This window comes from Macrotis lagotis, chromosome 8 (assembly GCF_037893015.1).
Source record: "Macrotis lagotis isolate mMagLag1 chromosome 8, bilby.v1.9.chrom.fasta, whole genome shotgun sequence".
In the NCBI taxonomy this organism is placed as follows: Eukaryota; Metazoa; Chordata; class Mammalia; order Peramelemorphia; family Peramelidae; genus Macrotis; species Macrotis lagotis.
The window spans coordinates 20,946,931-20,971,566 of NC_133665.1; the positions used below are offsets into that span (position 1 = coordinate 20,946,931).

At 33.4% G+C, this 24,636-nt stretch overlaps 1 protein-coding gene across 1 annotated transcript in view; it reads right to left on the minus strand.

Moving 5' to 3' along the window:
* The window catches only part of LOC141495136 (muscle, skeletal receptor tyrosine-protein kinase-like), a 123,391-nt gene that overhangs the window by 61,565 nt on the left and 37,190 nt on the right, over positions 1 to 24,636 (minus strand). The window contains exons 2-4 of the mRNA XM_074196119.1: positions 21,220 to 21,280; positions 7,286 to 7,437; positions 2,617 to 2,744 (exon numbers count right to left, since the gene is read on the minus strand). Of these exons, the coding sequence (XP_074052220.1) occupies positions 2,617 to 2,744; positions 7,286 to 7,437; positions 21,220 to 21,280 (341 nt within the window). The remainder of the gene's footprint in view (positions 1 to 2,616; positions 2,745 to 7,285; positions 7,438 to 21,219; positions 21,281 to 24,636) is intronic.

Sequence of the window (24,636 nt, forward strand, 5' to 3'; positions counted from 1 at the left end):
AGTAAGTATCTGAGGTTGGATTTGAATTCAGAAAATGAATCTTTCTAACTTTAGACTTGGCACTCTACTTATTATGCCATATAGTTGACCAAACCTGTGACCTGTATTTGGTCAGATTTTTCCTAGGGATGGTTGTATGGGGACCTTCTTAGTCAACTCTCATTTCTTCTAACTAATTTTATCTGATAGAATTGGGAAACTCATCCTGTTTCTAAGGTAACCAAAGTTATCACAAAAAAAGTAGTTCATCTCAGGATTCCATACTGTCAAATTTGATGATCCAATGTCCTCAAGTAGGTTTTCCTATTTTCAACTCAGAGAACATGTGAGTTGAAGGTGCTCTGATACTTCTATGGAACTTCTATAGAACCCAGTAACATTTTTACCATCAGGGGTTTGAATTTCTCCTTTCCTTTTAGTGTATGAGGATGTCCAGATAGAACTCTAAGAATTTTGCCATCTTAGTAGCTTTCTATATGTTCCCTAGATAGTTCAATTTTTTTGTCATGAACTAGTGATCAAAGGTGATTTTATGATTATTTTCTAGGCAACCTCCTCTCCAAGCATATCTCTCTATGGATTTTAGGACGTTCTCACATAGAGCAGAATTGACATTGTCCTCCCCCATATATGCTCTTACCTGAAATTTTACATGGGTCCAGAAATTCCAAGGTAATTTATGAAACCTCTTTAGTGATGTTTTCATAACAATTCATGTTTATCCCCTACTTTGTGTAGTTCTGCAACACTTTAAGCCTAAAACCAGAGGGAACTACACTTTAATATCTGAAGCCTAAAGAATTCCAGGTTGGATCCCCCTGAAAATGGCTACCCCAGGTTCAGAGTATTCTGTGAATCACTCTCCTGAGTTGCTACTGATAGGTTTCATTCAATAATCAACCAGAGAACACAATAAGCTCAAAGTAAAAGCACTTACTAAGAAAAGAGGCAATAAAATATCTCTTCTACAAACATGTGATATACTCTTCCATAAATGTATCCAACATCATCAGAAGACTGCATGGTCAGGCCATTTTTGCAAAGATTAGCAAATCATGTCTTTGATGAAGTAGGGCTGCCAATGTCTTCATGGTCTTCAAGGTGTCAATGACCTTGGTTTTTAAATTCTGTCTGATGCTGTTCCACTGTCCAGTTGCTGGACATATGTGTAACCTTAACCACTTCCATCTTCTGGTTCAGCTGAAAGTCTCAGTTAGGTGACTGTTCTGTAGGAATCTTTACCCTAGGACCAGAAAGAAGTTTCCCCAGTTCTGCTCTCTCAGAGTCTTGGCTCTGGGCCTTGCTATCTCTTAAGTGGCCAATTTCTAACTACGGGCACCAAATCTTTCCTCTTCTGGCCTCTCTTGTCGCAAAGGAATAAAGAGCTCAGGAAGCAATGTCCATGATTTCTCCTCTTTGGGTTTGTTAAAGAAGCATGTGCCTCTCAATGTCTTGTGTTTGTAGTCTATAGGATGCTATTGTTGGTAGGATAGGGAGACTTCCTCTGGGTGGGGGAGTTGTAATCTGCTAGAGACACTAAATCATGGATAACTTCATGTGAATGCTAATTTTTCTGATTGGTAATGAATGGTCAATCATTCTGGAGAACAAATTGGAACTAAACCCAAAGGGCCATAAAACTTTGACTTACCATTATCACTACTAGATGTGTAGCATAAAGAGATCAAAGGAAAAGGAAAAGGGTTGGGGCGGCTAGGTGGCATAGTGGATAAAGCACTGGTCCTGGAGTCAGGAGTACCTGGGTTCAAATCCTGTCTCAGACACTTAATAATTACCTAGCCGTGTGGCCTTGGGCAAGCCACTTAACCCTGTTTGCCTTACAAAAAAAAAAACCTAAAAGAAAAGGAAAAGGGCTTATATGTTCAAAAATACTCATATCACCTTTTTGTGGTGATAAAGAATTAGAAATTGAGGGGATGTTCATCAATTGTGGAGTGGTTGAACAAGCTTTAGTATATGAATGTGATGTAATACTATTGCGTTGTAAGAAGTGATGGGTATAGTTTCAGAAAAAAGTCAAGACCTATATGAATTGATAGAAAAAGAAGAAACAAGAGATCACTATGCACACTGACAGAATCAACTAAAATAGATTTGGTTACAATACAATGATCCAAGACAATTTCAAATAATTCATAATGAAAAATTATCCAGCTCTAGAGAGAGAACTGATAAAAACTGAGTGAAAAATAAAGTATAATTTTCTCATTTTTATTAATTATCTTTCTTTGAAATTTTTTGACTAATATGGAAATACACTTTTGCAGGATTTCACATATGGAACTGATATTCATTGCTTGCCTACTCAGTGGGTAAGGAAGGAGGTCAAAATTTTAAAAGGAATGTTAAAAATAAATAATTTTAACAAGAAAAAATACGAATATTTCTATATCTCTCACTATAATGAGAGAATTTATCATCTGCACTTAGATGGCAAGGAAAACCAACACACTGAGAGATCAACTAGGAAGTGATGACAGTAGTCCAAAAGATATAAACATGAAATTATATGGCTAATATGAATAACTAATAAAATTATCATAAACTTTGAAACTAATTATTTTATATTAAATATACTATATTTTAGAAACTTACCCTAAGTATGGTGTCTCCTTTGATCCATGATACTGAAGGTTTGGGATTGCCCATTGTAGTACAAGGCAAGACTGCCTTTAATCCCTCTATTATTTTTACATTTATAGGAGGACGTGTTATTTTTGGCTCTAAAAGGAAAAGGGGCCAAGACAAGAGCTGAATATTTTATTGACATCAAAACAAGATAAATATTTACAATACATTAAATTTAGTGTCCATTTGTATTTATAGTCCAGATGAAATAATTTAAAAGATCTAAATGTTTTTAATTAAGGGTCATGTAATCAAAAATACTTTCACAATTCTGAGACACATTTGAAGTAGTAAATTTCCAAAAGTTAAATGTCAATTTAACCCACAGAAGTTAGTTTTATTAGGGAATAAATTATTTTAAAATAGTATTAATAGGTCCTTGTGCTAAGCAAAACTGAGGAAAAAATAATTGAAAATTAGTATTTAAACAATTTATAATTTTTTTATCTTGCCACCAGATTCATTGAAGAAAGCAGTTTCCTTATGTATTTTATTTTTAATTAAATTATTGCTTAAAATTAAAATTGAATATAGCTACAATTAAAATTGCTTTTCAGTTTGGAAGTTTAATAAACTTCAATAAATATCACAATGAAAAATTTTAGTCTCTCTCTGAACTTCCATTAGAGGATTTTTCTTTGTTCATTTATTTCATATTCACTTTTGTTTTTTTCATGACCAATTTTTTTTCTTTTTCACAATTGTTGGACTTCTTTACAATAGTCAATTACAGCAATACAGTAGTCAATTAAATAAGCCAATCATTAACTATTTCCCAGCTGATGAGTATTTAGATTACTTCTGCACTCTCTATCTCCCTCTCTCCTATTACTCTTTAACATCCTACAGTATGCATTTCAAACAGTGGAGTTACTGGATCAAAGATCGTTTTTTATAACTCTTACCTATTTCTCCAGCTCGTTCTCCAGCAAATTCTGATAGTGCACAATTTCATCAACAATTGAAAGGACATTTTCCCAAAACCATACAAACATTGAATTTCTTTGCTTTTCAATATCTTTGTCCTGATGTATCCTAAATTATTTATTTTGAAAAATACCATCTGTATGGGGTGTCTAGGTGGCACAGTGGATAGAACACTAGCCCTGAAGTCAGGAGTACCTGAGTTCAAATCCGGCCTCAGACACTTAATAATTACCTAGCTGTGTGGCCTTGGGCAAGCCACTTAACCCGATTTGCCTTGCAAAAATCCTAAAAAAAAATACAATCTGTATACAACTTGTCCTAAAATAAACAGAGTATAAATTATCAGTCATTCATGCAGAGCCATAATACCATTAGGAATTAGTGGAATTTTGCCCTTGGTTTTTATATTGCAATAATACTATTTATTATATATTGAAAAACACTGATATGATTTTATGTTTGATGATAAAACTAGACTGTGAACTTGAGAGTAAGGATTTTTTCCCTCTATCTATGCTCTGTGTTTAAAATGGTTCTTGGCATTGAATAGGCTCTTAATAAATGCTAGCTGACTGACTAATAACAAAAGTGACAACATTTTCTACTTTTCAAAATATTTTCATATATATTATTATAGAGACACCTGTGTGTAATATACACATAGAATCATAAACTTGGAGCTACAACATACCCGAGAGGCAACATGGCCTAATGTAATGAATACTGGAACTAAAGTCAGGAGATGGGTTCAAATAACAATGTATAAAATTATAAGAAGGTCATCTGGGGTGGAAGAGTATATGAAATACTAAGCCTGGAATCAGGAATACCTGATTTCAAACACATTAATTTTGTGACATTGGGAAAGTCATTTAACCATGTCTGCTTCCCTTTCTTCACCTGTCAAATGAGTTGAAGAAGAAAATGGCACATCACTCCCATATCTTTGCCAATAAAACCCCAAATAGGGTTATGAAGAGTCAGATATGACTGAAACAAATGACCACCACCAACAAAAAGTTATTAGCTATGTGGTCACGGATAAATTTGCCTTAATTTGACAACTATGGATAATATTTACAGTTATTCCTATTACATTGCAACTTCCCCACTGGCAGTTTTGTTATAGCACAAGTCAACATAAGAAATTAAATGGGAATTTTTGTAAAGTTTTGTGGAAGCCACAGACAACATGCAAAGATCAGGAGATAAGAAAAAATTTAGAAACTCAGAAATACATTAAATTTATGTACAGTATTACATAATATCAACTTATTTTATCTTTTAATGTCATTATAATTCAGGCTTCTTCTCTGGTATAAAAAAGGGTTAAAATTTTTTACACAGATTTTTCAGATTGTGCAGGGCACCATGACCCTAGGCCACCTCATGTGGAAGTGATAGTATATATGAATTATTTCACAAGACTGTTTTATAGATAGCACTTCAAAACACTATGTAAATATGTTTTTGATAAAAGGGGTTTCTTCACATGAAAAGTTTCCTATATCATGGAAATTAAAGATTAAGTCCCTATTACTATTGTCTATTATTATTTGATGCCTATTATTATTGTCTATTTTTTAGGTATCTATTATTATTAGAATTTATGTAGTCTAATCCCTTCCTTTCAAAATAATTTTATTATGATGAATAATCTAAAGCTTTATCAAATAAAGCAATTTCTTCAAAATACTACAAACAAATAACGAGACACAGAGCTGGAACCTTTGACCCCAAATCTATCACTGTCCATCATATCATAACTGTACTACCATCCTATTTCATAGAGAAGCAGCCAGAGGACCAGTGAGAACTAATTTGCCATAAGTCATACAGTTATTAGTAAGAGAACCAGGATGAGAAACCAGGTCTCCTGACACCTAGCTCAGAGCACTCTCTAGGATGTCACAGGAGCTCATTTGATGCTTTAAAATATTCTTGTGAAGTTGGGAATACAGTACACCCAGAATTAGAGCTGCTCAAGCCAAAACTCAGTGAAGTTAAAGAACTTGTTCAGCATTAACTATTGATGGCATTTCCACTCCAACCCAGTTCTTCTTAAATTTTATCTGTCTTTTAAAGTTGGAATAAAATTTCATATAGAAAGGGGCTAGTGATTCTTAGTTCTATGGATTCCATCTTTGAATGCAGGGGAGAGGGAAAAAGCATTTCTTAAGTACCTAATGGGGTAGCCAGGTGTTTAGAGTGGTTAGACCACCAGTCTTGGATTTAGGAAAACTTAAATTCAAGTCTAGCCACAAACACTTACTAGTTGTGTTACATTGGGCCAGTAACTTAACCTTGTTTGTCTCAGTTTCCTCATGTGTAAAATGAGCTGGAGAAGGAACTGGTATTTCACTCTTGGCCAAGAAAACCCCAAATGGGGTCACAAAGAGTTGAACATAACTGAAAAAGACAGGAAAAACAACCTCCTGATTCCAGACCCAGAACTCTATCCATTGTTCCATATAGTTTCCAGTGAAATCATTGTAAGACATTTGGTGAAATTAGTGCGTGAGTGAATATAAAAAACTTTTATTAAATGTGATAGACATTATTAAGAGATGGATCTAAAACTTACTGGCTATTAACCTCCCAAAAGAAATTTTCTAGTAATAACAATGTAACAAGAACTGTAAAATGGTAAAGTAAGATTGCCTAGATAAAAATGTTAGTTACAATATCATTTACAAGAGAATCTTTGTAGAATCTACATTGTATTTCTTAAATTTTACTCTAGACTATCTTATGTTATTAAAACATAATGAAAAACTTTCTTTGAAGAATGGGTTATTATGAGGAAGGAATATATGCCATTTCTTTTACAGGCTGCTCCCTTATCTACTTGCTGTTATCACATAAATGAGACAAAAACTAAATACTTTTTCTTTCACTCAAAGGTGCCTGAACAAGGTGCTTTTATGTTTGAATAGATAGCATAACCTAGTGGATTTTCATCACAACTTAATTCTATTTACAAGGATGATTCCTTTTGGGACTGTACCATTCAACATTGATTGTTCCTCCAATATTTCCCTTTACCCAGGTCCCATGATTCCTAATTCAGAGCTGTTTGTAGTTCAAACTAGCAATATGTCCCTGGGCAAGTCACTTAACCCTGATTACCTTGCATCTAGCACTATTTCCAGTTAACTGATTCATAACTGGCCACTGGACTTAGATGACTCTAGAGAAGAAAACGAGACTGGTGACTTAGCATATCACCTCCTCACTCAAATCCAGTTTATGTGTACATCATGGTATCACCTTTCTGACATCATGGTCTTATTCTAGAATGAAAGACAAGCAGCAGCAGCATCACTATCACAGTACAACAATATGTGGTGGAAAAGGAACTAGTCATTTTTGTCCTTTCTGACTTTCAGTGACCCTATTTGGGACTTCCTTGGCAAAGATACTAAAGTGGTTTACTATTTCCTTCTCCAGCTCATTTTATAGATAAGGAAATTATGGAAAACAGGATTAAGTGACTTGAAAAGGGTCACACAGGTAGGAAGTATCTGAAGTCAAATTTGAACTTCTGAAGATAAGTCTTTCTGACTCCAGTCTGGGCATTTTATCCACTATGCCATCTAACTGCTCTAAAGAAACTAGACTTGGCTTCAAAAGCTCCAAGACTCCATAAAGTCATTTTTGCCAACCCAACCTAGCTTCATCATCCTACTAATCACTTCATATTACTTACTCATTTTCACCTGTAGGGCACCACAACTCTCAGCAGCAACTCCCACTCCATTGTTGGCAGTGCAGCAGTACACACCATCATCACTGTCTTCCACACTCAGAATAGTTAGAAGCTGTCCATTCTCTCGAATGCTATATCGAGTATCAAAAAGTCTGAAAAACAGGCAGGATTAAGAAGATTGGATTAAGAAGATTCTATATTCTTTTATATTCAATTAAATTCAAAGTTATTAATTGCCTACTGTAATGATGATGATGTCAACTAATATTTATATAGCGTTTACTGTGTTCCAGCACGTTACAATTACTGTCTTATTTGATTCTCACAATAACCTTCAGATGTAGGTGTTATTATACTTATTTTATATAGATAAGGACATTGCAATAGAGATTATGACTTGCCCAGATAATATAACTAATAAGTATCTGAGTCCAGATTTAAACTCTGGACTTCTTGACACTCAGTATGGTGTTCTATCCACTTTACCAACTTGTTGTCCCTCAATACCGTATGTAAGAATATTCCTGTGTTCTGGTACTTAGAGAAATCCAAAATTATTCATGCCCTCAGTGTTTATAATTGCATTATTTATTTATTTTATTTTAAGTTTCCCTCCAGCTACAAGCAAAAGCAAATTCCAACATTCCAAAACCTTGAATTCCAAATTCTCTCCCTTCTACCTTGAGAAAGCAAGTTACTTGGTGTGGGTTAAAAATGTGTAGCCATGATAGATATTACTACAATACTCATGTCATAAAAGTAAACCCCCCTCACAGAAAGAGAAATCTCAAGAAAAATAAAGTGGAAAAAAAAGTATGCTTCAGTCTGTATTCAGACACTATCTGCTCTGTTTGAGATGGACAGCATTTTTTATTATAAGTCCATACTATTTTTCCCACAGCTTCTATTGCTAGTTGTATTTCCTTCCAATTTATTTCCACCAACCCCCATTTATTCTATTCTCTCCTTTCTTCCTGTCCCTCCTCATAAGTGTGTTGCATCTAGCTTCCTCTCCCAGAGTCTTCCTCTCTTCTACCACCCGCATCCCCTCTCCCACTATCCTCTTTCTCTCATCCCTTTGTCTCCTCTTTTCTTCAAGGGTAAGATAGATTTTTATACCCTATTGAGTGTGTATATTATTCCTTCTCCGAGTCACTTCCAATGAAAGTAAGGTTCATTCACTCCCCACCTCACCTTCCCCATCCTCCACTCCACTGCAAAAGCTTTTCCTTGCCTCTTTTATTTGTTCATTTGTTTTTTTTTTGGCAAGGCAATGGGGTTAAGTGACTTGCCCAAGGTCACATGGCTGGGTAATTATTAAGTGTCTGAGGTCAGATTTGAATTCAGGTCCTCCTGACTCCAGAGCTGGTACTCTATCCACTGTGCCATCTAGTCACCCTGATTCTTGTCTCTTTTATGTTATTCTATTCTATCTCTCCTTTCCCTTTCTTCCAGTACATTCCTTTCTCCCCCAGTAACTCCATCTTTTTGATATATTGTTCTTTCAAATTCAAGAGTTTATAATTTTATAGAAAGACTTAGGGCAGGAAGATCTGAGTTCAAATTCAGCCTCAGACACTTATTAGCAATGTAACCCTGGGAAAATTACTAAATTCTGCTTGTCTCAACTTCCTTTTTCATAAAATAAACTGGAGAAGGAAAGCAAACCACTCCGGTATCTTTGCCAAGAACACCAAATGGGATCACAAAGAATTGAAAATGACTGAAACAACTTAATAACAATGGAAAGGCTATAACATATATGTTGTAGCCTTTCTATTGTTTTATATATAATAAAGGACATAATAGATTATAACATATATAAGATAATATTCAGGGAGTGAGATTGTAGTGGCATTTTACCTTCAAAATATTTGAAGAGATGTGGGAATAAGAAAAATTAGATTAATTTCACTCTGTCCTAGAGTAGAGCTAGGTATAATGGGTAGAAGTTTCAGGATATAAGATTTAGATATAAAGAAAAATATAAAAATTTCTAATAGTGAGAGCTGCTTAAAAGTAGAAAAAAATATCTTAATAGGCAGCTATTTCATCATCAACGAAGAACAAAGAAGGTGGACAACTATTTTCTGTGAGGGATGTTATGTAGGATTTATGGTTTGGGAAGAAATTAGTCTAAATGACCTCAGAAGGCCCTTCCAGTTCTGAAATTAAACAGAACCTATTAAGTTTATGAAAAGATTAGAATAATTCCAAAAGACTTATGATAAGGGTTTATGAAAATCTTAAAGAAAACCATTGTTTCTTTGTTTTTAAAGAAACCTCACTGAGAAAACTGTCATCTAGGAAACCATTTTCCAATTGCCAATATGGCCTCTTTGTACATTTTTGCTGCTCCATGAGCTACTTCCAAAAGATCTTTATTTTTTATAACCAATAAAAATAAAAACAAAGAAAAGCAAACAAAAAAAGCCCTCTTGTTTTTGGCAGATAGATTGAAGTATACCCCAGCTCTCTGAGGTCAGTATGAACATACCTAAACTTACAATTAACTTGGAGGCTGAGAGGTCATGGTGACATACCAGGGAGGGAAAGATGACTCACCATGACTATTGATGTGCTATGATCCTGAGGTAAGAGTGAAAATTATAGAAGCAGCCACAGGAAATAAAGCAGAGTTACTTTTTTACTTGCCAGGAGTTCAGAAAGCAAAAAAATGTCTTAAATGAAGTTTATATATACATATATATATGTATATATATATATATATATATATATATATATATGTGTGTGTGTGTGTGTGTGAGTGTGTGTGTGTGTATATAAAATCAACATTAATTAAAAACACGTTAATAATAATAGATGAACTCATAAATATTTGTAATTCTATGTGAATAGACATCATCAGCTGGTTTGATTTAGAATAATCAACTTGGAAATAAATCTTCAAGGTCATATAGTCCAACCTCCTCCTTTTACAACTACCTGAGGAAACTGAGGCTCAAATACAAGAAATGCCCCTAACAGTCACACCAGAATCCTGATCATATGACTCCAAGTCTCAGATTCCATTATACTATGCTCTTTCCCTGCCTTTTTTTTTTAAAATGGGTTTGTTGATTATGAAGGGTAAGAGTTTAAAAAATTATTGAGTTTATAACCTAACCCCAAATATATTAAAAATATTAAATTATGGATCAATGTATAACATGGAAATGATGTAAAGACTGACAAATTGTCTTTTGTGGGGGTGGGGGAGGGAAGTAAAATTAGGGGAAGAACTGTAAAACTCAAAATAAATAAAATCTTTAATGGAAAGGGAAAAAATAAACAAATATTAAATTAGACTTACAATTTTAAAGATTCAAGATTTATGACAAAGTTTGTTCATTTTCTAATACATTTTTACCTACTCATGTATTAAATTATTATATTCAATTAGCATGATAAACAATTCATTTAGGGAAAAGTTTAAAAATTTGCTAGAGAATTTTATATGAAAATCATAAAATGTTCTCTCCATTTACTAAATTCTCCAAATCATCAAAGTTAAATGTGGAAAATTATACATGAATTATTTACTGTAAATCCTTGGAAATGCTTTTTGAATGGGGACATTTGTGGGTTATTAATCTATTTGTAAATCCCCAAATCATGGGTATTGAAGAAAAGTTCTAGAATTATATTCAGATTCTAAATTACAAGTAATATTTAACTTAATGAATAAAATTGGATATGTTGTTATATGTTTAACAATTGTATTTTCAAGAAAAATTGTATGTAAAACACAATCTTAAATTTAATCTACATTATTAGCACTTTGCTCTTTATTTTCTTGTATAGGCAATCAATAAAAACTATGAAACAAAATCTGATTTTTAGCATATAAACATAAAATTTGATATTCTTTCAAATATTTTTAATAAAATTGTCATATAACTTTCTTCTTTCCCCCACCTTAAAGATGGCTATCATTACACTATATACTTATATGAAATACTATGTACTATATACAGTTATACATTACACTGTATACTTAAATATATGTAAAAACTATTATCATAGAAATAAACAAAAACAGAAAATTAAAGTCTCACAATTTTCTAAGATTTAGAGTTACCTAGGAGCACAGAGTAATTAAATAACTTGTGAAAAGTCACAAAGTCAGTATTTATTGGTGGCAGGACTTGAACCCCTCTTTCTGACTCAAAGGCCAATCTATTTACTGAGACGTGCTACTTCTGTTTTTTAAAAATATGTCATATAAATAAAAGATCATTGATACTATATTAGCAAAAATTACTTTGGGATTATGGCAGGCATAGAATTATAGTAGCAAAAGTAGACTTCTCTATTCCTTTTCTTCCCTTTTACTGATATCCTATCAGATTTCAAACCCACAAAACAAGCCTACTATTTCTTTTTTTTTAGGTTTTTTTGCAAGGCAAATGGGGTTAAGTGGCTTGCCCAAGGCCACACAGCTAGGTAATTATTAAGTGTCTGAGACCAGATTTGAACCCAGGTACTCTTGACTCCAAGGCTGGTGCTTTATCCACTATGCCACCTAGCCACCCCTATTTCTTAATGGTTTTTGAAATATTTGACCTGTAAAGAGTTAATTCTGAATTCATTGGTAAAGATTTTAAAGATAAACATCCAAACCCAAGGCATGGTTCTTTTTATGTGGTTATATCCCCTTAAGCATCCTAGAAATAAAGGAATTCTGATAGCCCTTATACAAATTTAATTAAAACATTTCATTCTCCACATTTCCAATTTTATAGTATTATTATAGAGATACAATTTTATAAATATATGTGTGCTCTATATAAAATATATATCTCAACCCCATGATACATCTCATTCATTGTAATCCATATCTATGTCCTTCCATAAATATTCCAATCAAGCCCTTTATAATCTTCTTTTGTTTAATACCTAGTATTTACATAATTTGTAGTACTTTAAGTCTGAAAAACACTTTACAAATATGTCTTAATTGATCCTCACAACAATTCTGGAAGGATAGTCCTCATTATTTCTTTTGTTATCCTTTATATGTTAATTCAGGAAAGAAAACGGAGCTATATAGAGGTTACGTGACTTGCCCAAAGTCACACTACTGGTAAGCCTCTATTAAGGTCATAGTTGAATTTACATCTTCCTAAACTGAAGTCAAGGACTTTATTCCACCACCTATTTAGCTTTTATTAAGTACCTACTAGACATTGTGCTAAGCTAAGAATGGGGGGCGGGGAGCAAAGAACAATTACTGCTCTCAAGGAGTTCACATTCTAATGGAAAAGATCGCATGCAAACAATTATTTACAAACAAATTGTACATATGGTAAATTGGAGATAAACCTCATAGCTTGAAGATGACTGAAGATTGATGAAGATTGGGAAAAATTTCATGTAGAAGGTGAGACTTTATCTGAAACTTGGAGCAAGCCAGAAGGTTGACAAGAGGAAGTTAAGAACTCCAGGCATGGGGACTAGTCAATGAAAATACCCAGAGTCAAGAAGTGAAGTGTGTTATATGAGAAACAAGAAAGAGTAGAAAGAGTTCAGTGAATCACAAAGTGAATTGGTTGAAAAGGGTAGTTGTAGGTTAAAAGTTCCCAGCAGATTTTTAAGCCACTTTTCATGCTCAAGTCATCAGGGTAATCTAATGTTGCCAGCTATATGTTTAGTTTTCCATTATCGTTTGAGTTAATTTATATTTTTTTTGTTTTTTATTGTTTTGTTTTTGCAATGAAATTGGATTAAGTGACTTGCCCAAGTTTACATAGCTAAGTAAGTATTAAATATCTGAGGTTGAACTTGAACTCAGGTCCTCCTATTCACTGTGCTGCCTAGCTACCCTCAGTTAATTAATATATTAATCCCTCCTAATGACAATGGGTAGAAATATTCTGGAACAATAATTCTCAAGATTGAAAAAAATATGGAGTCTGAATACAAACTAAATATATTATTTTCACTTTTTAAAACTTTTTTTATTTTTTCTTTCTCATGGTTTTTTCCCTTTAGTTCTGATTCTTTTTTCACAAATGAAAAATATGGAAATATGTTTAATATAATTGTACATATATTAATTAGATCATTTGCTGTCATGGGGAAGGGAAGGAAGGAAGAGAAGTAGAAAAATTTGGAATACAAAAGCCTACACAAAGATAAATGTTGAAAATTATTTTTGTATATAAAAGAAAAAACAAAATAAAAACATTCAAAATAATTCTCAAGAAGTATTATTCTTTAAGAAATTATTATCCATTAAGAAATTAAGACATTTTTTCTTGGGGTTTTTTTTTGCAAGGCAATGGGGTTAAATGGCTTGCCCAAGGCCACACAGCTAGGTAATTATTAAATGTCTGAGACCGGATTTGAACCCAGGTACTCCCGACTCCAGGGCCGGTGCTCTATCCACTGCACCACCTAGCCGCCCCAAGACATTTTTTCAAAGTAATCAATTGACATTTTTAATACCTGCTTTATGATACTTTTTTCAAAGGAATTCAAATCACAAGAAATATATCTACTTATTGTTTAGTCTGCCAGTTTGATACAAAAACATAGTTTTCAAAAGAGTATATATAACATGAATAATCGCTTTTCCCTCTATTCCCAAAATTCTGTGTCTTAAACTATATTCACATCCTTCCCTACTCTCTCTGTGTATAATATGAAGTGACCTATCCACTTTTATCTTCAATATCATGACCTCTCCTTCTACTGGTGTTTCTACCTCAGGTTACAAAGAAATTCTCTTGCTAGAAGGACCATAAGCATGAAGGGATCTTTGAGGTAATCAAGTTTCTTCTATTTTATAGATGAGGAAACTGAGGCTGAGAAACACTAAGTCTAGGATCACACAATTAGCAAATATATCAGGCAGGATTCAAACTCAAATATTCCTGATTCTCTATATCTAACACTTTCTCGATTAAACCATGTGAATTCTCATTTCTGCTATACTTAAAAACAAATAAAACTTCCTCCCTTGAATTCATAATTCTATCTAACTACCATCCTATCTCTCCCTTTCATTTTATTTTCAAACTTCTCAAAACCAGAGTTTATGACCACTGAACTCTACTTTTCCACAACCCTTTAACTACTCAATCTCTTGTAATATAGTTTTCATTTCAACCAGTCTACTGAAGCTCCTTTTTTCATGGACTCTCATGCCCTCTCCTTAAATACTGTCTCTTCTTCTGGATTTAACCTATGAAATCTCCTTGATATTTGACACTTGACAATTGAGAAGGAAAAAATGAAATAAGTATTTATAAAGCACCTGCTATGTACCAAGTGCAGTGGGCTAAGCATTTTATAATTATCATCTTATTTAAGATCTTATTACAAATTTGATAGGTAGGTACTATTATTGACTTCATTTTTCAGTTGAGGAAAATAAGACATATGGAAGTTAAATGACCTGACCAGGATTACATATATCTGAGGCAAGAATTGAACTCATGGGGCGGCTAGGTGGGGCAGTGGATAGAGCACCGGCCCTGGAGTCGGGAGGACCTGAATTCAAATCCAGCCTCAGACACTTAATAATTATCTAGCTGTGTGGCCTTTGGGCAAGCCACTTAACCTCATTTGCCTTGCAAAAACCTAAAAAAAAACAAACAAGCAAAAAGAATTGAACTCAACTTCTCCTGAATGCAGGTCCATTAACTCAAATCATTATTCCACCTAACTGCCTCTTTAAGTGGCAGTAGAAAGTCCCCTTCTTGCTAGAATTTTTTTTTCCTTTTATACTAAATTCTCATTTCTCCTCTCACCACATCTTTTCTATTCCTGACATTGGCTTTGCTAAAGTTCTGTCCATTTTCTCTAAAATGTTGTTCATGGCCCTCTTCCTTCCTTCCATTACACTCTTATATGTCACATTAATCTACAAAATTAATTTTTATCTCAGAAGATAACTACTAAACCACCTTTATCCTCCACTTCCCACAGCTCTGTATTTCTAGATAATTATTAAATACCCCTATTGGGATGTCTTAATGTTGCTTCAATCTATATATCCAAAGTTGAACTTATTACACTTCCTCTTTGTCATACATATGCTATCTTCCCTATTTCTATTGCTGGCATCATTGAGCTTCTAATAATTGATGTTGATATCCTTAGTCATCTTTGATGCTACTCTCCCACATCCAACATATTAAATCAACTATGAAATCTTATTGACTCTAGCTCTGTAATGTCACTTTTATCCACACCCATCTCTTCCATTCCCACTGCAACTTCACTCATTCAGATTGTTACCTCTTCTCAAATATATTATTCTAATGGTTCCCTTAAATAGCTTTTCTCTTTTTATTCTGTTTCTTTCCCTATCCATCCCTCACAATGCTTACCATTTGATTAATATCACTGCAGTTTTAAGGGTTGGTTCAATATTAGGAAAACTGTTAGTGTAATTAATTATACCAATAACATACTTATCAGAAATCATATGATCATATCAATAGATCATATCAATAGATGCTGAAAAAGCTTTTGACAAAATACAGCACCCATTCCTAATAAAATCACTAGAGAGTGTAGGAATTAAATGGTTGGTTCCTTAGAATAATAAGCCATATCTATCTGACACCATCAATGGGGATAGGCTTCAGGCATTCCCAATAAAATCGGGGTGAAACAAGGATGCCCATTATCACTAATACTATTCAATATCTTATTAGAAATGTTAGCCTCACATTTCCAATAAGATCAAGGGTAAACAAGGGTGCCCATTTTCACCACTACTATTCAATATTGTATTAGAAATGTTAGCTTCAGCAATTAGAGAAGAAAAAGAAATTGAAGAAATTAGAATTGGGAAGGAAGAGACAAAACTCTCACTCTTTGCAGATGACATGATGGTCTACCTAGAGAATACCAAGAAATCATCCAATAAACTACTGGAAACAATTAGCAATTCTAGCAAAGTTGCAGGATATAAAATAAACCCTCATAAACCCTCAACTTTTCTATATATATGTCTAGCAAGATACAGCAGGAAGAGCTAGAAAGAGGAAATCCCATTCAAAGTAAGCTCAGACAATATAAAATACCTGGGAGTCTATTTGCCAAGACAGACTCAGAAACTTTTTGAAAACAATTATAAAACACTTCTCACACAAATTTAATCAGATTTAAATAACTGGGCAAATATTAACTGCTCATGGATAGGTAGAGCTAATTTAAAAAAAATGACAATTCTAGCAAAACTAAACTACCTGTTTATTGTACTACTAATCAAAATACCAAAAAATTAATGAATTAGAAAAAGTTGTAACTAAATTTATATGGAGAAATAAAAAGTCAAGGATTTCTAGGAATTTAAGGAAAAAAGTGCAAAAGAAGGGGGCTTAGCCCTACTTGATCTAAAAAGATATTAAAAAGCATCAGTCACCAAAACTATTTGGTACTGGCTAAGAAACAGAGTGGTAGACCAGTGGAATAGACTAGATGCAATAGCAGGAAATGATTATAGTAATCTGCTCTTTCATAAACACAAAGAGTCCAGCTATTGGGATAAAAACTCTCTCTTTGATAAAAACTGCTGGGAAAATTGGATTGCATGGAAGAAACTTAGATTACACCTCACACCCTCTACCAAGATAAGATCCAAATGGATACTGGATTTAGACATAAAAAAACCAATACTATAAGCAAATTAGAAGATCAATGACTAGTTTACCTGTCAGATCTATGGAAAGGGGAGCAGTTTATGACTAAGAAAGAGTTGGAGAAAATCACCAAAAAGAAACTATATGATTTCAATTACATTAAATTAAAAAGCATTTGCACAGATAAAACCACTGTAACCAAGATCAAAAGAAATGTAGTTAATTGGGAAATAATCTTTACAACTAATGATTCTGACAAAAGACTCATTTCTAAAATATACAGAGAACTAAGTCATATTTTTAAAAAAGCCATTCCCCAATTGACAAATGGTCAAAGGACATGCAAAAGCAATTTACAGATGAGGAGATCAAAGCAATCCATAGTCATATGAAAAATTGCTCTAAATCATTAATTATCAGAGAAATGCAAATTAAAGCTTTTCTGAGGTACCACTCACACCTCTCAGACTGGCCAATATGACCAGAAAGGATAATGATCATTGTTGGAAGGGTTAGGGGAAATCTGGGACACTATTACACTGCTGGTGGAGTTGTGAACTCATCCAACCTTTCTGGAGAGAAATTTGGAATTATGCCCAAAAGGCAACAAAAGTGTGCATACCCTTTGATCCAGCAATACCACTACTGGGTCTATACCCTGAAGAGATTATGAAAAAGGGTAAAAACTTGTATAAAACTTGTATAAAAATATTCATAGTAGCTCTGTTTGTGGTGGCAAAGAATTGGAAATCAAGTAAATGTCCTTCAATTGGGGAATGGCTTAGCAAACTGTGGTATATGTATGTCATGGAACACTATTGTTCTATTAGAAACCAGGAGGGACTGGAATTCAGGGAAGCCTGGCAGGATTTGCATGAACTGATACTGAGTGAGATGAGCAGAATCAAAGAAACACTGTATACCCTAACAGCAACATGGGGGTGATGATCAACCTTGATGGACTTGCTTCTTCCATCAATGCAAAAGTCAGGGACAATTTTGGGCTGTGGAGAATACCATCTTTATCCAGATAAAAAGCCATGGAGTTTGAACAAAGTTCAAGGACTATTCCCCTTAATTTAGAAAAAAACTGATATCTTATTGTCTGATCTTGTTATCTCTTATACTTTTTGGTTCTCCCTTAAGGATATGATTTCTCTCTCATCACACTCAATTTGGATCAGTGTACAACATGGAAAAAAAGTAAAGACTGACACATTGCTTTCTGGGGGGGGGAGTAAGATTGGGGGAAAAATTGTAAAACTCAAATAAAATCTTTAATAAAAAAATAAAATAAAAAAGAAATATTAGCCTCAGCAATAAGAGAAGGAAAATAAATTGAAGGAATTAGAATAGGGAGGGAGAAGACAAGACTCTCATTCTTTGCAGATGATATGATGGTATACCTAGAGAATCCCAAAAGTCATCTAAAAAACTACTAGAAATAATTACCAACTTTAGCAAAGTAGCAGGATATAAAATAAACCTTCATAAATCCTCGATATATATATATATGACTAGCAAGATACAGCAGAAAGAACTAGAAAGAAAAATCTCATTCAAAGTAACCTCAAATAAAATAAAATAGGGAGTCTATCTGCCAAGGCAGACAATTACAAAACAATTACAAAACGCTTCTCTAAATAAAATCAGATTTAAATACCTGGGCAAATATCAACTGTTCATGGATAGGTGGAGCTCATATAATAAAAATGACACTTCTACCAAAACTAAACTACTTGTTTAGCACCCTAAAAATCAAAATTCCAAAAAATTACTGTAATAAGTTAGAAAAACTCAAGAATTTCCAGGGATTCAATGAAAAAATGTACAAAAGAAGGCGCCTTAGCCTTACCAGATCTAAAATTATATTATAAAGCATCAGTCATGAAAACTGTCTGGTATTGGCTAAGAAACAGAATGGTGGACCAGTGGAATAGACTAGGTGCAATAGGAGAAAATGATTATAGTAATCTGCTCTTTGATAAACCCAAAGAGTCCAGCTATTGGGATAAAAACTCTCCGATAAAAACCATTGGGAAAATTGGAAGTTAGTATGGAAGAAATTTAGATTAGACAAACACCTCACACCCTTTACCAAGATAAGATCCAAATGGATACAAGATTTAGACATAAAAAACAATATTATAAGCCAACTAGAAGATCAAAGAGCAGTTTACCTGTCAGATCTATGGAAAAGGAAATAGTTTATGATCAAGAAAGAGATAGAGAACATCATTAAAAACAAACTAGATAATTTTGATTGCATTAAATTAAAAAGCTTTTGCATAGACAAAACCACTGTAACCAATATCAAAAGGTAATAAATTGGGAAACAATTATTGCAACTAGCATTTCTGACAAAGGAATCATTTCTAAAATATACAGAGAACTGAGTCAAATTTTCAAAAAACAAAAAACAAGCCATTCCCCAATTGACAAATAGTCAAAGGATATGCAAAGGCAATTTACAGATGAAAAAATCAAAGCAATCCATAATCATATGAAAATTGCTCTAAATCACTACTTATTAGAGAAATGCAAATCAAAGCATCTCTGAGGTACCACCTCACACGTCTCAGACTGGTCAATATAACCAGAAAGGACGATGATGAATGTTGGAAGGGATGGGGGAAATCTGGGATACTAATACATTGTTGGTGGAGCTTTGAACTCATACAACCTTTCTGGAGAGCAATTTGGAATTATGACCAAAAGGCAACAAAATATGCATACCCTTTGATTCAGCAATACCACCACTGGGTCTATACCCTGAAGAGATTGTGAAAAAGGGTAAAAACATCACTTGTACAAAAATATTCATAGCAGCCCTGTTTGTGGTGGCAAAGAATTGGAAATTAAGTGAATGTCCTTCAATTGGTGAATGTCTTAATAAACTGTGGCATATGTATGTCATGGAACACTATTATTCTATCAGAAACCAGGAGGGATGGAAATTCAGGGAAGCCTGGAAGGATTTGCATGAACTGATGCTGAGCGAGATGAACAGAACCAGAAAAACATTGTACACCCTAACAGTAACACAGTGATGATGATCAACCTTGATGGACTTCCTAATTCCATCAGTGCAACAATCAGGGACAATTTGGGGCTATCTATGATGGAGAATACCATCCATATCCAGAAAAAATTGTGGAGTTTGAACAAAGACCAAAGACTATTACCTTTAATTTAGGAAAAAAAACAGTATCGTAATTTGTAATTTTGTTATCTCTTATACTTTTTCTTTTTTAAGGATATGATTTCTCTCTCATCACATTAAATAGATCAATGTATACCATGGAAATTATATAAAGACTAACAGACTGCCTTCTGTGGGGGGGGGAGGGAAGCAAGAATAGGGGGGGAAATTATAAAACTCAAAATAAATAAAATCTTTCTTTTAAAAAAATTATTTGGGGCGGCTAGGTGGTGCAGTGAATAGAGCACTGGCCCTGGAGTCAGGAGTACCTGAGTTCAAATGTGACCTCAGACACTTAATAATTACCTAGCTGTGTGGCCTTGGGCAAGCCACTTAACCCCAATGCCTTGCAAAAAAAACAAACCTAAAAAAAAAGAATTATTTGGTTCTCTTTTTCAAAAACAGAAGGGAATTAACCCTGGAATAGGTTCTGACTTCAGAATCAGGAAGAACTAGGTTTCCTTTAAATGAAAAATGAGATGGTTCTATGATGGGCAAATTATCTAATCTCTTAGTTTTTTAAGTAAGTCTATAAGACTTTTAAGCTGCATGGAAGGCACTAAAAATTGACAGATCAAGTTTTCTCATCCAATAAATAGCTCCTTATGTTAATGTAATCACAGTGTAGTTCCTATTTCTAAAAATAAAAAAAAGTGAGGAAGCAGACTATAGTGGTCTAGTGTTCAATAAACATAAGAACACAAATACTCAATGAATAACTTTTTGTATGACAATAATTACCTGGAAAATTAGATGGCAGTTTGACAGAAAATACATTTAGACTAGTTATCTAAAACCATGCCCTACTATAAAAATTGTCCTTGACACATGATCTAAATTTAAAAGGTCATATCACATTAAAAATCTCTTATTTCCATAACAAAATCAGTACAGAGATAAAAGGAAATTGTTGATTATGAAGAAAAATATTTACATTTCTTGGTAAGAGTATAATATCTAAGATATATTAGGGATTTACTCAAATATATGAATAATATCCATGTCTACATAGATAAATTGTCTGTTGATATAAAAATTTTCAAAATACTATTTCCAAACTATCAACTAGTATTAAAATATTGCTCAAAATAAGTGATGATGCAACTGAAAACAGTCCAGGTTTCAACACATACCTTTCAAAATGACAAAGAGGTTTAAAAATCGTAATAGTTGATATTAGAAGTGGTATTGATACTAGAAGGGAAAACAGACAAATACAGTTTTAGAGTTGTGAATTAGCTCAATAATTCCAGGAAAAAAATGAAATCATTAAACAAAAGAATTATAATCCTTAATCTTACTGACAGGCATTTGACCAAAAATGGCAAAGAAGACAGAAAGAAATACCTTATAAATAGATATGAGAATATTAGAAGATTCACTACCATGATATCAAAATACTGAAAACAAAGTGGGTGCCCATAAAGTTGGGAATAGCTGAATAAAGGAGGATCTTTGGGTGTAATGTATTATGTTAAATAAATGTAAAAATGGTGACATTAAGAAATCAGAAAAGAAATGAAACCAAGGATGACAGAGTAAAGCAAAAAGAAGATAATAATGACAATATTAAACTCTCCTAGTTTTCTTTTTCTGTTTTATGTCTTTCTAGTTTATCTATCAGGACAGTACTTGTCTTAAGAAGGGAATTTAATACTATGCTCTCTATATCTATGCAAGCAATTTATGTATCACAAGGACTTGATCCTGTTTATGTCTGATGGCATACAGGGTTCACTATCTTTTCTTTGGGAGTTCATTTATAACTTACACAATTTCTGCTTCTCAGATTGGGCTTAGAGTCTCTATTTCTTTCATTGTTTATCTGGATCTTTTTGAATTTCTGTAAATATTAATCCATTTCACTTTTTTTAGTTCCTATTACTGTCAATAGTTTTTTTCTTATTGGTCAGAATAAGAGTCAAAACAGGAGTTCCCCTCATTCATTTTCCTATCTTTTGGAAGATGAAATTAACAACATATTGAGCCAAAATGTATTAGTAATATTCTTATAGTGGCAAAATACTAGAAATTAAGTGAGTACTCATTGATTGAGGGATGCCTAAACAAATTATGATATATAAATGTAGTACATTACTAATATTCCATAGGAAATTATAAAACAAATAGTTTCAGAAAAACCTTGGAAGATTTGATGAATTTGGAAGACTTTATGCAAAGTAAAGTGAGCAAAGGCAGAATAATTTATGCAGTAATAAGAACACTGTAAAGACAAACAACATTCAAATGCATAAAACTCTGATCAATGCAATGACTAAATCATGATTCCAGAGAACTGATGAGGAAGTATGCTATTCACCTCCTGAGAAAGACAGCGTAAATTCAAGACAGAGAATGTAGCATATAGCTTTGAAAATAGCTGATATAAAAATTTATTTTGTTTAACTAAGAATACTTTCTATAAGAGTTTACTTTTCCTTTTTTTCCAATAATAGGGAAAGGAGAAAAAAGAAATACATCTTAATTGAAATAAATTTTTAAAGGATTTATTACCCATAACAATAAACAGCCTCAGAAATGATGACTTTCTCTCATTGCCTATAACGTACTTAGTCTTTAGAGAACTGATAAGGAAATTAACTTTCAGTATAGATATAGAAATCATATATGAGCATTGCAATGTATATCAGATGTGGCTACTGTAATGACTGGTTTCTCTCAAAATTTTTTAATGTTACCAGGAAGGGTTCAATGAAAGAGGACAATAAGGGTCAAGAGGAAATTACTAGCACTAAAAACAAAAGACAACAATAAAAGTTTTAAAAATAGTGACTGCTCTGTTTTATGAGATCAAATTCTAACAGATGCCAAAACAGTTAAAGTTCCTCAATGCAGCTAAATCCTTCTTTGTCAGCTTTGAATTCTACATTAGGAATTCATCATCCATTTCCTCCATCTGGCCTGGTGGCTAGTTACAATACTAACTGAAATGTATATATTGCATAGATATGTTTGCAAAGCATTTTAGGCATAGTATGTTATTTGATCCTGACATCTTCCTTGTGATATAGGTACTACAGATAACACTGTTCCCATGCAGTAGAGAAAAGAGCAGGGAATCAGAGAACTTAAATGGTTTTTCTCACAATCCCACATCTTCAAAATATCTGAGGCAGGATTTCAAACCAGAAACCAATGATGTTCAGCCCAGCATTCTTTCTCCTATACTATACAGCCTACAGTCGCATGCTTGATGTCTGTAGTATTGTCAGTGTTCACTGACTGGGTTTGAAAGGTCATTTGCAGTTGCCAATTCATATACTCTCAACCATTTTGTCTTTCACAAATAAATTGCCTGAAATATTCCCAACATGATAGTGCTTATTTCTCTCTTCCTTTTATATTCATCCAACATATTTCCTTTAAGGTAGCATGAATTCTGACACACACACACACACACACACACACACACACACACACACACAGTGTATAGAATATATATTATATATAGATATATTATATCTTTACATATACACACATACATATGCATAAAATATGAATACATTTCTATTTAATTATGTAACAATTAAATACATATTTTTATAAGGACGATTATATTTTTACAATTTGTATATTTGTTGGGTTTTTTGTTATGAGATATCTTCAGGATCATTCCTTTGCTGTAGTTAATAATTGATAACATAACCAGGTCCCTAATTCTGCCATTCCATGAAATGTCATAGGGAAACCTGACACTTCATAATTGTTTGAATAAGATATTAAATAGTACATTATTCTCCAATGTCACTCCAGTGCAGCAGACCAATAGGTCCCAGGATACAGGAAGGATATTTTCCATTTTTAAGGAGAATAGGATTCTCTTGACTGAGCTTGAGAGAAGTGACTTTCTTTTGACTTAATGGGGGCCAGTATCACCTTATTATAAATTGGAAGGTTTTTGGCCAAGCCCACAATATATTATACTAGGATTTGGAAATTGATATATGACCTGAAGACTTCACTAGAGAACATTTGACTAGAAATAAGGAGGAAAAATAAGACAGAGCTTTGCTCTTTCCATCTCTCTCAACCATGAAGGCCTAGGACTTTGACAACTTGGCTTCCTCTCTTTCTCACTGACCTAAGAGCCAATGCAAACAGCTGCCTCATCATGCTGCTGACTTTCCCCTTGGCTTTTGATGGTCCAAGAGATTAGCATCCCTTTAGGTGGCTACTGCTGTTCCAGCTGATCATAGAGAAATAGCAGTAAAAGATGAACAAAGAACTAGAAGCTTTCTCTTGTTCTTCCCATTTTCCCTTTTCTCTTTCTCCTAGACATCTGTCTTTTTATCTGTTTCCTTGATGACAAAGCATAGTAGTCCTTACTAGACTTAGGAAAAGTAATTATCTATAAATAATTGTACATTTTTAAAAAAATACATTTATAGTTAGCATTTATATGGATCTTTTAGGTTTGAAAAGGACTTTACATGTTATTTCAAATAAACTTCACAACAACCTTGTGAGATAGAGGCTATTTTGATGCCTATTTTACAGATGAAGAAATAGAGATTGAAAGAGTTGAAGGA